Source organism: Pongo abelii, chromosome 21 (assembly GCF_028885655.2).
Source record: "Pongo abelii isolate AG06213 chromosome 21, NHGRI_mPonAbe1-v2.0_pri, whole genome shotgun sequence".
In the NCBI taxonomy this organism is placed as follows: Eukaryota; Metazoa; Chordata; class Mammalia; order Primates; family Hominidae; genus Pongo; species Pongo abelii.
Window position 1 is genome coordinate 16,248,208 of NC_072006.2, and position 14,885 is coordinate 16,263,092.

At 58.3% G+C, this 14,885-nt stretch overlaps 1 protein-coding gene across 1 annotated transcript; it reads right to left on the reverse strand.

Annotated features, from left to right (window-relative positions):
* Nucleotides 1-1,972: 1,972 nt before the first annotated feature.
* On the reverse strand, nt 1,973-13,686 carry NKX2-2 (NK2 homeobox 2). Its single transcript, XM_002830010.5, has 3 exons — nt 13,562-13,686; nt 4,391-5,094; nt 1,973-3,467 (listed from the first exon to the last, which is right to left on the reverse strand). The coding sequence occupies exons 2-3, from the start codon at nt 4,647-4,649 to the stop codon at nt 2,905-2,907; spliced, it is 822 nt and encodes a 273-aa protein (XP_002830056.1). The 5' UTR covers nt 4,650-5,094; nt 13,562-13,686; the 3' UTR covers nt 1,973-2,904.
* Between the last annotated feature and the right edge of the window lie 1,199 nt (nt 13,687-14,885).

Sequence of the window (14,885 nt, forward strand, 5' to 3'; positions counted from 1 at the left end):
CGCACACCCAGATTGCAGGCCCGCGGTCCTGGCCACCGCTCCAAATGTGTCCTCAATGAGCAAGTGGTGGAAGCCTGCCAGGGTGAGGACCTTCCACGCTTCCCCCTTCCTCTCTGGAAACCTGAGGGTCTGTTGTGATCATTCTCACTCTGGAAGCCCTGGGGCCTGGAAGAGTCAAAATGGCCTCAGGCCTTCTGACAGCTCCGCTCCAAGAGACTTGAAACCCTCACCTTTCCTCCCAGGAGGATTTTGGGATTAGGGGAAGTTGCAAGTGGATGTTGAGTGGTTAGTACCAGGGCACGTTGGGCGTTCAATTATTGCACAACAAACTATTTGGGAGAAATTCGTTGGCCTTTAAAAACAGTAAGACATAAGCCCCCAAACATTGCCAAGCTAGTGTGGAGAACAAAGGGAGACCTTTTAGCATTTAGAAAAACTGCCCTTTCCCCGAGGATGAGCCTGGAGATGGGAAAGGACCTTTACTGGGGTATTAGAAAGACTTCCGAGCCCTCAATTATCCAGGCGCGGTGTGGAACGCGGGAATAAAGTGTCATCGCGTCCCTGGGCTGCTGCGCTGAGCGCTATCGACGCACAGATTTGGTCCCACGGATAATCATGTTTGCTTTAGATATTGAATTAAACCTGATCATCAACTAGAGGGAGCGAGAAAGTCAGCTGGGACCGTTTCTTTTGCCCGGCCTCCTCACTGCCACCCCACGCCCCAGCCTTGATGGTGCAGCTTCGGAGAGAACAGAGATACAATTTCCAAATGCGCCGACTTTCAGTCCCCCAGCGTCTCGCAGCACCCGCTGGGCTGTGAGCTACAGAGTCCCAAGTGTTTTTAGAAACCCGCGAGAGAGAGGAGAAAGGCTCATCCTCCAGTTCGCCAGGCTTCCTAAGACGCTCCCCCGCGTGGCCAAGTGTGCGCCAGCATCCGCCAAGGAGATCTTCCTCCAGCAACAAGGGTGGGACGGAATCAGTTCCCCGCCGGAAAGATGGATGCGCCCTTCCCGGGCGTGCCCGGGCCTGTGTGCCCACTTCCCTTCCGGGGCGCTCACCCCACCCCCAAACCTCTACTTCCTAGCAATTCACCCAGTCCCACACTCAAGGGCTGACCTGGGGAGACCGCACATCGCCGAACGCTGGAGGGAAGGAGGCCCGGGATCCAGTCCCCGGAGAGAGGCCTGGAAGCCCGGAAAGGATGGGAGCGGAAGGGAAGGGGGAGCCAGGGTTTGCTGGGATTGCCAAAGACTCTCGCTCCCTGGCTTCCTGGGGCCAAAGATCCTAGAGAGGGCTGCAGTATCCCCTCCCTCCCCCGAGCCCAGAACCCCGCGTACTCCCCCCAAGCCCCCTAAGCCAAAGCCTAGCGCGCCCTGACCGCTCCCACCCCCAGCCTTAGCGGTCTCCTAGGTCAGCACCAGCCTTCAGATTTTGAAAAGGGGTGGGAAGTGGGGAGAAGGCAGCCAGTCTTAACCTCAGACCCCCACCCACCCACTTTCTTAGCGTGAGGTAAGTCAAATGCAACAAAGTGAAAGTCATCGAGTGTAGTGGCTTCAACAGCTTCTCAGGCTGAAGGAGCCACTCGTAGATTTGGGCCAGCGAGGGGGGTTTGCTCTCCTCGCCTTTGCGGCTCCCGAAGTCACTTTTCCTCCCGCAGCCGGACGCTGCCGCCCGGGGTTCAGACAGCGCGCGAGACCAGGGGAGAGGCCGGGGAGGGTGGGCGACCCTGGGCTTCCGGCCGACCGCTCGCAGGCCAGGCCGGAGGCCGAGCGTTCCGGTCCCCGCCCCAATCCTAGGCGCGGGGTGCAGCCTGTGGTCGGAGGGGCCTGCACCGGGAGCCCCGCCCGCCCCAGGGCCCCGGTGCCCTCGGCCTCCCCGCCCGTGGGAGCCCCGCGGGCGGCCAGACCCGGCTCCCAGGCCCGGGCCTCCGGCCCGGCGCAGTAGGACAAACGGGAGGGCAGGGATTTTTTTCTTTTTTTCTTTTTTAAACACAGGATTTTTATTAAAATTCATATTTAAAAAATCGAAAGCTTTCTGCGCCCGGCGCTCTTGGGGAACCGCGCCGAATAGCTGAGCTCCAAGTTCTGGGCTCAAGGCCCGGAGGACAGGGCAGAGGGCTCCCTGCCTACAGGGTTTTCTTTTCCATATTTGAGAAATGTTTGCACAATAAAATAAAAAGAGAAAGGAAGAAAGCAGGGGAAAACGCAAAAAATAAAATAAAATAAAATAAAATAAAATAAAAAATAAAAAAACCAAACCCAAACAAACCACAAAGAAAGGAGTTGGACCCAGACGGGAAACAGGCCGGTCCTGAAGGTCATTTTGGCAACAGTCACCACCGATATTTACAACGAAAAGCGAAATCTGCCACCAGTTGTCAGAACGTTTACATGGCCATAAATATTTAGCATTTTCTTATTTTTTTTAAAAAAAGGAAGAAATTCTCTATATTTTTAAAGTGTTCTCCACTTGCTTTAGAAGAAGACGGCTGACAATATCGCTACTCACACAAACATATTTTACAAAATTCACGAAAGCTGGGGTGGGGGGTCGGTCTTTTTCTCGTTTTCAAGTGACGACATTAACGCTGGGACGGTTTGGTCCCCCCGGGGAGAGGCAAAGAAGCGAAGCTGCGCAAACATTCTGTAAACACGGCGTAGAGTTCAGCCCTCTCCAAAGGTTCAGAAGGAGAGGCATGGGCAGAGCTGGGTGGGTGGAATCTGCCACTCCAAGGAGACGCAGGCAACCTCCCGGCGCCTACCTAGTGGAGCCGAGAGTCAACTCGACTCCATAATAATAATTATAATAATAATAATAACCACCATAAGGACCGAGGCCTCCTCGCCGCCACCGCCGCCGGGGTGGGGCCTGGGCCTGGGGCCGCGAGTCTCGTTGGGGCGACGCTCACCAAGTCCACTGCTGGGCCTGGACCAGGGGGTGTGCTGTCGGGTACTGGGGGGTGCTGGCCGAGCTGTACTGAGCGTTGTACTGCATGTGCTGCAGCGACTGCGCGCTGTAGGCCGAAAAGGGAATGCCCGCCTGGAAGGTGGCGGCTGCCAGGTCCTGGGCTTTGAGCGCGTGACACGGTTTGCCGTCCCTGACCAAGACGGGCACGGCCACCCGGCGCGGCGAGGGCAGGGGCGTCACCTCCATACCTTTCTCGGCCCGGGCGCGCTTCATCTTGTAGCGGTGGTTCTGGAACCAGATCTTGACCTGCGTGGGCGTGAGGCGGATGAGGCTGGCCAGGTGCTCGCGCTCGGGCGCCGACAGGTACCGCTGCTGCCGAAAGCGCCGCTCCAGCTCGTAGGTCTGCGCCTTGGAGAAAAGCACCCGCCGCTTCCGCTTCTTGCCGGCGTCCCCCCCGCCGCCCGGGGTCTCCTTGTCATTGTCCGGTGACTCGTCGGCCGAGGGCTCCGGGGACTTGGAGCTTGAGTCCTGAGGGGGCGCGCCGGCAGCCAGACCGTGCACTGGGGGGAGGGGGAGAGAGAAGCGCGTCAGGCGTCTGGAGGCCGCGCGCAGCCTGCACCAGACTCCGAGCACCCTGGATCCTCCGTGCGACCCTGGACCTCCGCGCCTGGCAGCCCAGCCCCGCTGCCTTTGCCATGACCCCTGCCTTGCTCTACGCCTGACGAAGACGTCGGGGCCTCCCAGGGTAAAGAGGGAAATCGGTAGGAGTGGGGGCTAGGGGCTCGAGTTTCAAGGGGCTCACATAGTGTGGGTGAGAATTTAGGGGGGAGTGGCACTGAAGATCATCGCGGGTTAAGGGCTCCGGCGCCCTTAAGCGGTTTCCTCTCCGGCGAGACGTGGGCAGATTTTTAACAGAAAAACCCCACAATCCCAGCATTGATCGGCTCGGCCATTTAAGGCAGGTTTTTGGGGGCTTTCGTTTCTGCTTTCGGGCCTTCTAGACACCCCCTGCACCGCACAAAGCGTCCTCTATGATCGCGCAGGGGGCAGGGTGAGCTATTTATACCCGGGCCACCCAAAGCCTCCCCACCCTCCACCCGTACCCGGACGAGGCTCGCTGGCTACCTCCAGGGGGCCAGGCCAGTCCCTCCCAGCGGCCAGAGTCCGGGGGCTGCGGCTGGAGCCATCAGTCCCGGTTGACATCATATACCAGCCCCTGAGAGGTATAGCCCTTCTCCCTCTTTCTCCTTAATTTCTCGCATTGAAAAAAATTTTGGAGACCAAGCTCTTTCCCGGAACTAAGGGGGCTTGAAGAGGAGGGCAGAGGACATCCTATACAAGTGTTAAAAATCTTTCTACGGATCCGAGTGAGGGGGTCCGGGCTTACATGGCCCCTTCCCCTTTCACTCCCAGCGTCCATCCCAGGCTGCGGCCGCAGGAATGGAGGGGACCACGGCCTCGGTAGCCAAGTTTTGCTACTTACGGGAGTACTGAAGGCCCTCGGTGCTGGCCAGCCAGCGCGTGTACGGGTTGTCGCTGCTGTCGTAGAAGGGGTTCTTCAGGGGTAGGCTCTGCACCGCGTCCAGGGCGCCCTGCCTCAGCGGCCCGGCCCTCTTGGCTGGCTCGGGCCCCTCGTTCTCTTCCTCCGGCCCTTCGGCCACAGAGCCCTCCTCATCGTTGGTGTCCGGCAGGTCTAAGATGTCCTTGACGGAAAACCCCGTCTTTGTGTTGGTCAGCGACATGGTTCGAGACCCCAAAATTTATGTCGCAAAGTTGTAGCTTCTCTTGGTCAATTCGTGGCGCTACCCTGCCCCGGCGGGCGGGGGAGGGGGGAGTTGGGGGGAGGGACTGGGGGAGGGGAGGGGGGAATTGGCTTTAATTATTGGGATAATTATTATTTTTAAAAAGAGAAAGAAACTGGGGATGGGGAGGAAAAAAATGAAGCCCAACCCAGTGCCTCTCTCCGTCTTCTTTGAAAGCACGCGGAAATGGACGCAGGGAACCGGGCGGCCTGCGCGCCGAGCGCCGCGGGCCCCGGCCTTAGTTTCTAACTCCAGGAGGGGTGCCAAGGCGGCGTCAGCTCGGGCTCCGGCGGCCGCTCGGCGCGCGGTGGCGGCTGGTGGCGAGGAAAAAATGGGCCATTGCCCGAGCGATCAGTCCATATAAGGCTGGGCTCCACTCACGAACCTGGGGAGGGGGGGAGAGGGGGAGAAAGAGAGGGAGGGAGGGAAAGAAAGAGGGAGGGAGGGGGAGCGAGAGAGGGAGCGGGAGAAGGGTGGAAAAAAGGGGGAAGAGACATTAAAAACGCAAAGGTTGGCCACGTGTGGGCGGGTCTTGGGAGTCAAGTGGATGAAGACAGTATTTGCAGATGTGAAATTGTGGGTTTTGGGGAGCTCCGCGCTCCCAGCCAACGGCCCTCTAGAGCAAGATGAGAGGTGTAACGTGTCAATTAATTGCAAAGACGGGGCGAGCCTTTTTTTTTTTAAACCCAGTATTTACATACAAAGGGCCACCGCATCGCTCGCGAGTCCACACACTTGAAAGGGCCGTTTTAACAAATTGCATCTTAAAAAAGGTGGGGGTGGGGAGGAGGAGGAGAGAAAACAAAACAGAAACCAGGAGGAGGGAAAAAATCCTCTTTAACATTCACCGGTTCCTACCTCCCCGCCCCCGCGCGCCCACCCCCGGCAAGCCGGAAAATTGGCGATTTGTGGCGCCTTTGGAAAAGGGGGAGGGGGCGAAGGCCGAGCTGCGGAAATCTCTCCTTTCCATCGCTGGTGGTTCCCTAAACAAGATCCGGTTCAAATGGCAAGAGCCCAACTTCTGTAAGCCTCCTAGGTCAATATTTTGGTTGAGGCTTAAGGATGAGTGCTAGAAATGACAAGGCAAGTAATTGATTCCAGTTAACCGCGAGAGAGCCCGAAACCCAGGAGAGAGCTCCGCTCCGGGCCGGCCAGAGCCACCACCAAGCGACCCGCCCCCTTCCAGCCGCCCTTTATTTGCTAAAGACTCATTTATTTCCTTCACTCCGCCTCCCCCCACCTCCCACCCCCAACCCCCCGCCTCCACCTCTCTGCGGCCAAGGAGGACGCGCAGCTCACTTTCTGCTTTGCGGGCGGTCCCGGGGAGGGCGGGGTAAGAGTGAGGAGCTCCAACTTCGGCTGGGGTCGGACCCTGGCCCTGCTGCCTCTGGGCTCTGCGGGCCTCTTTCCCCGGGTGGAGGAAAGGGCAGACGGCCCTGCTCTTTCCTGCCCTCTATTATCCCTCCCTCTCCGGCCCCCTCCCTCTCCAGCCTCCGGCTAGAGGTGGAGCAGCGGGAAGGCGGCGAGGCGGGATTGCGGGGGTGGGGGTGGGGGTTGTGTCTCCAGCCTGGGTGAGGACCCAGAAAGCTGCCGGGGAGGGGGGTCGCTGAGTGGCCCGACGATGCTGCGTTTTCTCCCCAGTTTTCTTCTCCCACGCGAGTTCTTTAGCATGGTCTCCTTTTGGACGCCCTGGGCGCGTTCGGAGTAAGCGCTCCACGTTTCCAGGTTAAGTCAGGTTAGTGTGAAGTTTCCAACCACTCGGCTCTGGGAACTGAACTTTCCCGGGACTTGCACTTCCTCCTTGGCGCTGGGGTTGGAAAAGACCACGCAGCACTTACCACCTCTTCTTCTAGTTAAAATTTTTTTGGGGGGGTGCACTGGGGTAGATTGGCTACCTGATGCTCGTTCGCCCCAGAGGAGTGTCAGGAAGGAGCTTTGTCTGGGGGCGGGGAGGGGCACAGAAGGCCACCCCTGCGGGGTCCAGGTCTAGTCTTCCCACAACCTGGGCTCCTCCGCGCGGGCCAAGCTGAGCGCGCGGTCGCCGGGTCCTCCTCGCGCGCAGCTGCCGCGGCTGCCGCCGCGCCCCAGCTGCCCCCGGGTTGCCAGCGCCGGGTGAGGGCACCTCTCCCCGAGCCTCTCGGCGGCTTTCTGCAGCCCTGGCTGCCTCGCCCCCAGTATGTGACGTGGGTGACAATGGCCCAGGTTAGAGCGAGCCCCTCGTCGGCGCGTCCTGGGTGGTCGGACCCGGGCAAACACAAATACAAACCGATTGCTAAGCTGCGGACAATGAGCGAAATGTAGACAAATGTCCCGCTCCCGTTGGAAGCCTTTGTCCCGGCTCGGTTTTTGCATTTATTTCAGTGGCGAAATAATACATGATTGACGCTCTCTTTCAATGTGTCCTAACTGTTTGGAATAAATCTAAGGTTGTTCCTAGTTGTCATGGCATTCAACCCTTTTCAATGGACTATCTCTTCATTCATTTCTGAATCCGTCCACAATATTAAGGAAACCCCTTCATGTCGACGCTCCCCGATTCCTCTTTCTCCTCCTACTTTTTCTTTTCTCCTTTCTCCCCCTCCTTCCCCCCTTTTTTCCCCTGGAAGAATTAGAAACTTGTTTGAATCGTCTTCCTCGAACCCATTACTTTTCGTGCTTTTTTTTTTTTTTTTTTTTTTTTTTTTTGCTCGCTTTCCGTCTCTGTCTTTCTCAGCGCCCCCCCTCCCCCGCCCTTTCACGTGGGAGCTCGTCTCTCTGCCCCGTCGGAGGAGGGAAGTTGGTTCTCCAGGAGTCGGGGAAGCGCCGAGTTTGGATCCAGGGGCGGGAGTGGGCCTGCCACTGATATTGTTACTCAGCTGCTAAATAAATAACTGGTGAGAAAAAAAGTTCCTCAACCCAAGCGTTGCAGCAAAGACCCTCCTTTTGTTCCTCCTCTTATTCCTCAGTCCTAAGGGGGCGGAGGCTCTCTTGGGGTCCAGGGCAGCCACCAGGATGGGGACCCAGAATACGACCTGGTTGGGCCAGGCGAATTCTTGGGTCAGGTGGCAAAGGGGTCTTTGGCAGCAAGTGTCGTTTCTCGCATATCCCCAGAGCCATCTTAGGTGGGGGAGTGCCCGCAGAGGCCTCCCAAAGCGTGTTCATTTCTTCAGCTGGGAACCACCTCGCTGAAGTTCCATGTAGTTCCCAACTTCTCTCCCCCTTCCCCAGCATAGTGACCCTTTCTTCCCAGGATCTAAATCAGCACCGCTGCTATTGATCAAGTCCCCTCCCCTCACCCGTGGCAGCCTGCAAGGTCCACAGAGCACCTGAGAGAGGATTGCTTTCCTAGGGGAATCCTGGCTCCTGGAATTAATCATGGGGAGGGAGTGCTGCCATAGGCGCCTAGAGAAGGAGGCCCTCAGCCCAGTTCTCAAAGGTCGGGTTTGCCTTTGCACCTGCCCCTTAGCCTCAATGACCAGCCGAATCCTTCTGGGTCTCAGCTTGCGGTGTCCTCTTGCCAGAGCACCTGAGGCGCCCACTTCCCCTGCCCTCGCAGGACGCCTCCTGGACTCTGGCCCCTCCCACACTTTCACCCCAGCTAGTCTTCCAGTTTTTATTTCCCCTGGCCTGGGGGCAGCTGGGCAGGGAGGGAGAGAACTGGAGAAAGCTTCGGCCTTGCCTCCTCCGCTGTCGGTGCTGCCGGGTCCACAGCACTCAACCTCTCCCGGGACCTCGAGACTACATTTCCCCATCACTTCTCGTCCGTGTGGTTCCCGCGTCCGTTTCCAGAGCGTTAACATTTGCAATTGAAAAGGCGCTGGGAGACCGCTGGGAGGCCCGTAATTGAAGGGGAGAAACTGGGCTTGTTAGTGGAAGATCATAAAATGCAAGTCCCCCAGGAGCGGCCTGTGGACGCCGGGAGGTCTGCGCAGGCCCAGCTGGCGGCCAGGGCAAGTCCGGTGCCCACAGCACAGTCCAGTGTCTCCTCAATTTCTTGGGCCCGGCTTGCGCCCAAAGAGCCTAGGGGCCAGGCGCCAAACGCACCTTTTCTGTCCCAATTAAACAGGTGATTACATCCTGAGGACTCCCCAAGAGGCCTCCCAGCGAGTACCACAGCTAGGCCTTCTAGAGCCCGGGAGCTTCGGTTCCCTGCGATCCCGCACACCCCGCAGGCTGAGAGGCCCTGCCCCGCTCACTTCCCCCTCCGGAGGGTTCTTCAGTAGTGGCCCACCACTCCCACCCTGTCCGCGTCTGCCGGCACCAGTTTCAGCTCCTCGTCTCCCCCACTCGGCATTCTTCAGTAAATTCTTTCCAGGTACCATCTTGCACCCAGGCGAGTTCAATGTCCTCCATTCCGTCAAGTTCGGGTTTGAGCTTTGGGCTCAGCTGCCGTGGTCTGGAGACCTCGTAGGCACTCTGCAAGATGCTTCGTTCTGCTGCATGCTTGGGGAGGAAGTTGAGGCGGGTGCTGGAAGTTCTGAACCCAGCGTGCCCCGGGCCGGAGGAGATTTGCTTGGTGTCTCCTTAGAGTCCCGAACACCGCGCACCCCTGCTGGGGTAACCTGAACAGCTGGACCCCCCAACTCCATCTTTATTATCAACATTGGGGCCCCAGGTTCCGTACCCATCTCTAGCTCTATTCATTCTTCCTAGGTTGAGAACGGACGCATTGGGAGTCCTAGGCCTGGGGGAAAGGCAGGAGAGGGGAGGAAGAGAACCTGTGCCCCTGGAAGCTAGAGGAGAGCCTCGCTCTCTCTGCTGCTCTGGGTTCCGCAACGAATTGAGTTCGGGTTCAGGCGGCTGGAGCGGGCGCGGGGAGGCTGAACAATCGCCGGAGGCCCAGGAGGGGAGGCGAATGTACACAGGCTAAGTGGCCCCACTCCAGGACAAGTGGCCCTCTAAGTCGGCCCAGTGTTTACCTGTTTACTTTCCCAGGTAGCTCAAACACGAGCGCCTTTTCTGCGCTCCAGGGCACGGGAGCCGCCCAGAGGCACCCTGCTTTTCCGGCTTCTGCCCTCCCACGCCTCAGCTTTACGCCCCCTGTTGTGGGGGTGCGCTCTAAACAACAGCAAACCAGGCAAGAAAGGAAGATACAGGAGAGCAGGCGAGGCCTCGGCACACCCTAAGGAGGGGAGCCTTTCTTGTGCCTGTGGAAGAACTGGGCTCCGTGGACGGCATCCGACCCTCCCCCCATCTCTGTTCTGGGCACCTCTTTGGAGACGGCGCTCGGTTCGCATCCTTCCCCGTTCAAGCCGGCGGTGAAAGCTTGCAGTGCAGGTACCTGCCCCCTGTCCTCCAGGGGAGTTAAGGGCAGAAAAAGTCTTCGGGGGTTGGGGATGGGGTCTTGGGGCCTGCTCTAAAGAGGGGGCGACCTTGAGGAGCCCAAAGCTTCAGCAGCCCTAGGCGGCACACCTCACACTCCCCATCCACAAAAGCGCTTCCAATCATTAAACACACAAGGTCTTTTCCCTTTATTTGGAAACACTAATTTGTTTGACTTCATTTCATTTCTTCGTCTTTTTTTTTTTTGGAATGAAAAAGGGTTGAAAAGAAACTCCTTTCCTGGTACAGTATGTGGCTGAGCTCTCAGGCCCTCGCACATCCCATCTCAGATAACAACCTTCAAGTGGATTAGTTTATTGTCTGGTTAGCGCCAAGGTGCAAGCGTTTGTCTTCATTCACTCCGGAAACAAAGCGCGTTGCACCTTCCTGCTCCAGCAAGGATTAACGGCGCGGACACAAAGGTTTTGTTGGAGGGGGAAGGTTTATTTTATCTTGGGTTGGAGACTCAGAGCGTGGCATGCACTTGAAATCAATGGGGAAGGAAAATGTCACCCAATCTGGTCCCTGAGTGTGGCGATAAAGACGTTCACCTTAAGGATGGCATCTCCAAAACAGCCCCACTTTGGCTTCGCCTTCCAATGCGGGAACAGGGGCTGCAGGAAGCAGAGGTGTCAGCTCTCACGTCCTGGATGAAAGAAATAGGGGAATGTACCCCAGGAACACTACCCCGTGCTGGGACCTTTGCTAACCAGAAAATGAAAATCAGTCCCAGCTCCAATTGCCCTCACCTTCTGTCCCCGGAGAAGGAAACAGGGTCATAGGAAATCCCTTCTGTCTGTGGGGTGGCAGAGTGGAGTCTCTGGGTTGGGGAGGCCTAAAGCTGTGTGAGCCTGCAACTTTGGAGAGGCCAGACCGTGCCCGGCAGATATCTGGCAGGAGAGACTCACAGCCATTGGAGAGGTGGACGAGAAAGTGGGCATTAGTGTGAAAAGAAAGGAAATCTCAGCCTGCCTTGGGTTCAAGCCTAAGGTGAGTTTTTTTTTCCCTTTGGTCCATAATATATTAACTCTTTAAATTGCCCCAGGAAGGGAAGAATGAGTGGATGGACAATCCTCCCAAGTCAGCTAAGAAGGAGTTGGATAGATAAGTTCTGCAGGCCCAGAGACTGAGTTCAGATTCTGTGTCTGGGGGAAAATCCCCACCCCGTTCCTACAGAGTGGCGGGAACCCCATTGATGCCACGGAGAGAACCGATCCTGGGACCTAGAGCCTGGAGTCCCCCTGCGATTAACTGTGGGTGCAGGAGGAAGGCATCTAGGTGAGCTCCCTTCTCCCTATTCTTTTTCAAGGCAAAATATACAACAATTTCCCAATTATCTGCCTCCCTCCCTCCCTCCCCCAAGGGGCAAATATCTCCCGAGGATGTAAATAGTAATAGAAATTAGTATTTGTCTTTCTGTTAATCAGCCTCATTGTGTGGGCATAAGACCCTGCGGGCATATGTTAGGACTTTGATAAATGCACTTTAATAAGATCTTTAAAAATGCATCCAATAAAATAAAAGGCGAGGAAAGCCGTTTAACTTTCATGGATGTTAAATTGAACACGAACTGTGGCTCCGGGCATGCTACAAAATGGAACCGGCCTCTCTCCAATATTTTCTTTAAAAACCTAGCTTTAAGCCCCCCTCGGGCCAAACGAGCCTGTCCCAGCCAATCCATTATCACCGGTTTATTGGGGAACCAAACGCCACGTCCCCCTGGGCGAACTCCTTGGCTTTATTCGTTCGCTCTGCTCTAATGATTAAATATGTTACAATGAGATTACGCATCGTCAGTGTTGCCTTCAGGAACGTTCTTTCAGCCAAGCCCGACCTTCCCCGGATGAGGGCGATTTCAATACGGGAGATCTGGGTTTCTCCAGGAAACACGCGCTGAAAGCACTCTCTTATCTGAATTTACTTCTTAACACGTGACAAAATCATTACCACAAGACTTTGGAAAACAAGCGGCTCTCCTGACGGGTTAGCATTCAGCACTTAAAGCTGGGTCGGGCAGGCTGATGTGAAAAGTAGTTGTCGGTGGCGCGGGGAAGGCACGCTCTTAGCTCGAGCTAAGGGCTGGGTCCGGAAAGGACAGGGAATGCACCCTTGGGCCCTCGGGCACAGAAAGCGGGTTCCTAGGGCTCTGTCTCTCTCTCTCCAATGGGAGCACCAGAGGTTCACAACCTTCCCCTAGACGCAAAGTCTCCTTTCCACCCCCAAGAGCCACTAAAATCGAGAAGGCGCCAGGGGAGCGCCAAAGGGCCTCCTGGTAGTGTGTGCGTGTGTGTTGTGGGAGGAGGTTGGGGTGGAGGGGGCGCCCCTCGGAGACAAGGACCCCACCGAGGTTCATTTCTGATCCTCTGGCGATCTCTACTGACACAAACGAGAACTGTCCGGCGCCGGGCGCGGCCCAGGCAACACTCGCCTCCCAAACTCCAGTCTTCAGTCTCCTCTCCAGAGACCTCAGTCCACTGAGCGGGCCCTCAGCCCCGGCTTCTCCTGTCTGCGACTCCCACCACTTGCCCTCCTGCTCATCACCACCGTCCCCTCACGTCCCAGTTCCGTCTGAGGAGAAGCCCCTGTCTCCACTGGGCGCCATCTCCAAATTACCTTCGGGACTTCTGCCTCTGTTTCAATCCCCGATCCCGAGCTCCCCGCGACGCACAGGGGGCGACTTACCCGGTGGAGGTGGGTGCAGCGGCCGCCCCTTCCTCACCGCGGCCCCGGCAGCCGGGGCACAACCGGCCCCGGGCATTCGGGATGGAGCTAACCAGGCGCTTCGCGCGCCCGCTCCGCCTCCTACTCCCGGAGCTGCGGCGACAGTCCCGCCGCATTTCAAGGCGCGTCTTTATCTAGTACTCCACCTACCCGGACCCCCCTCGCTCTGCGCCCTTCCCCCACCGCGCGCCCTACCAGGCGGGGCTCAGGGGACCGCAGGCGGGGACCGCCGAGGGTGCCGCGCCCCTCCCTCCTCCTCCGCCCCCCAGCCCCGCACCTTCCCAGCCCCTGGGACAGTCCCGCTTTCCCTGACCGCACCGGAAAGTGCGCAGCGGCGGGAGCACCTGGCCTCGGCGGCAGGTAAAACTTTTCCTGACTGCAGGCGCGACAGAGGGGCCCTGCCCGTCCTCGAGTGCTCCCCACTCCTGCCGTGATCCGCAAAGTCGGGGAGAACTTTGGAGGCCCCGCACTTGCCCACCTGCTGCGTCCGGACTACGCGGCTTGGGGACCTAGCCGAGTCACGACCCGGGAGAGCGAGGGGCTCATAACGGGGGTCCGCCGTGAACCCGAGCTCTGGCGCCGCTCGGCGGCGACGACGGTGCCCCGAGACCCCTCTCTGCTGGCAGGCCGCGGTGACCGTGCCCGGAGCGCGTTCCCGCGCCGGGCGACTGTGGCAGGAGGACCAGACAGTCAGCGCCTGGCAGCGAGGGCGACGCCGGGCTTCCTCCATCGCCACCGCCGGGCTCCGCTGCGGCTCCCGGGCTCCGCCGGGTGACCCGCGCCACCCCCATCCCGCGTCCACCGGAAACGCGCGCGAGCTGGAGGCTCACCTGGAGCGCGGCTACGACGCTGGAGCCTCGGCTGGGCGAGCGCGCAGGTCCCGGCCGCTCTTTATCCCGAGTCGCGGGCGGCTGCCGAGTCGCGGGCGCTCGGGCGGCGGCTCTACGCGGCCGGCGAGCGCTCCCCCTCCCGGCTCCGGGCTCCTGGCTCCAGGCTCCCGGCCCAGCGGCCCCACCCTCCTAGCTCCGGCCCCGCGGCCACCGCGCAGCCCCAGCGGAGGGGGCAGCTCCCCCGCGCCGCGCGCGCTCTGTTTGTTTTCCTTGCCGGACTGACGTGAGTCAAAATATTGGCCATATGTTCAGCGGTAATAAATTGGGTATGAGCGCAAACACACTTGGGCTTCGATGGCTCTTTCAGCTGCCACATGGTCGGCTTTGCGGGGAGGGGGCTTCCACCCCGCTTCGGCCCCCTGCCCCCAAACGCGCGGGTAGATTCCCTCCCTCCAGCGCCCCTCTGAGCTGGAGATCTGGGACCCCAGGTTTCTCCTGACCCTCGCCCCTCCTCCGTCCCCAGCAGTGCCTTGGACTCCGCAGCTCCTGGCGAGCCCGGACTGCTGGTTAACAAGGTCGCCATCTATAAATTGCTCGGTCGCTAAGACGCCATAAAACCAAAGGGCCAGATGTGGCACGTTATTTATGTGTGAAACCGCGTTTACACTAGATACGCGGATCCAAGGCCGATAGCACGACTTCGCGGGAGGTCACAGACCTCTCGCCCCGGCTCCAGGCTCCTCCCCCAGCACGATCTCCTCTCCAGGTTGAGGGGTGTCGGTCTTCCCGGGAAAGGGACTCACCCCTGCAGCCCAGGAGGAAAGTGATTTCAGTGCGCTTGTGCCAAAATGCCACCCGTCCAGGATTAAAGGAAGTGTCTGGGGTTTATTTCCGTAGCTTTCCTGTTTCCCCTGCTCTTGCCTTCCTTTTATTACGGGCCCCTGGGAGGCTGTTTTATTTTCCAAGCGGTTGATACGTTTCATGGGATCTAGGTCTGACACAGCAAGGGTAGTGTGCTAGAGATGCCCAACTCTGTGGGTGGGTGGGAGTTGAGGGAGGGGTCTCCTGAGCCCTGAGGGAAGGATTTTGGGAAGTGGAGCAGTTCACCTGGCTGAGGGAGCACCTGAAATTATTCTTGCCTCGGGCAGGTGGTCGACTCCAGTATCGCATGTCACCTGTCTTATTTAAATTGAAGGGCAGCCGCAACACTGGGGGAGGCAGCCCTGGCCTCGGAATATGCAATCCGGTGGCCCTGGGTGCTGCAGGAAAGGGAAGTAAATACTCTGTTCTAATAGAAAACAATCGTTTTGCTTTCCTTCTTCAG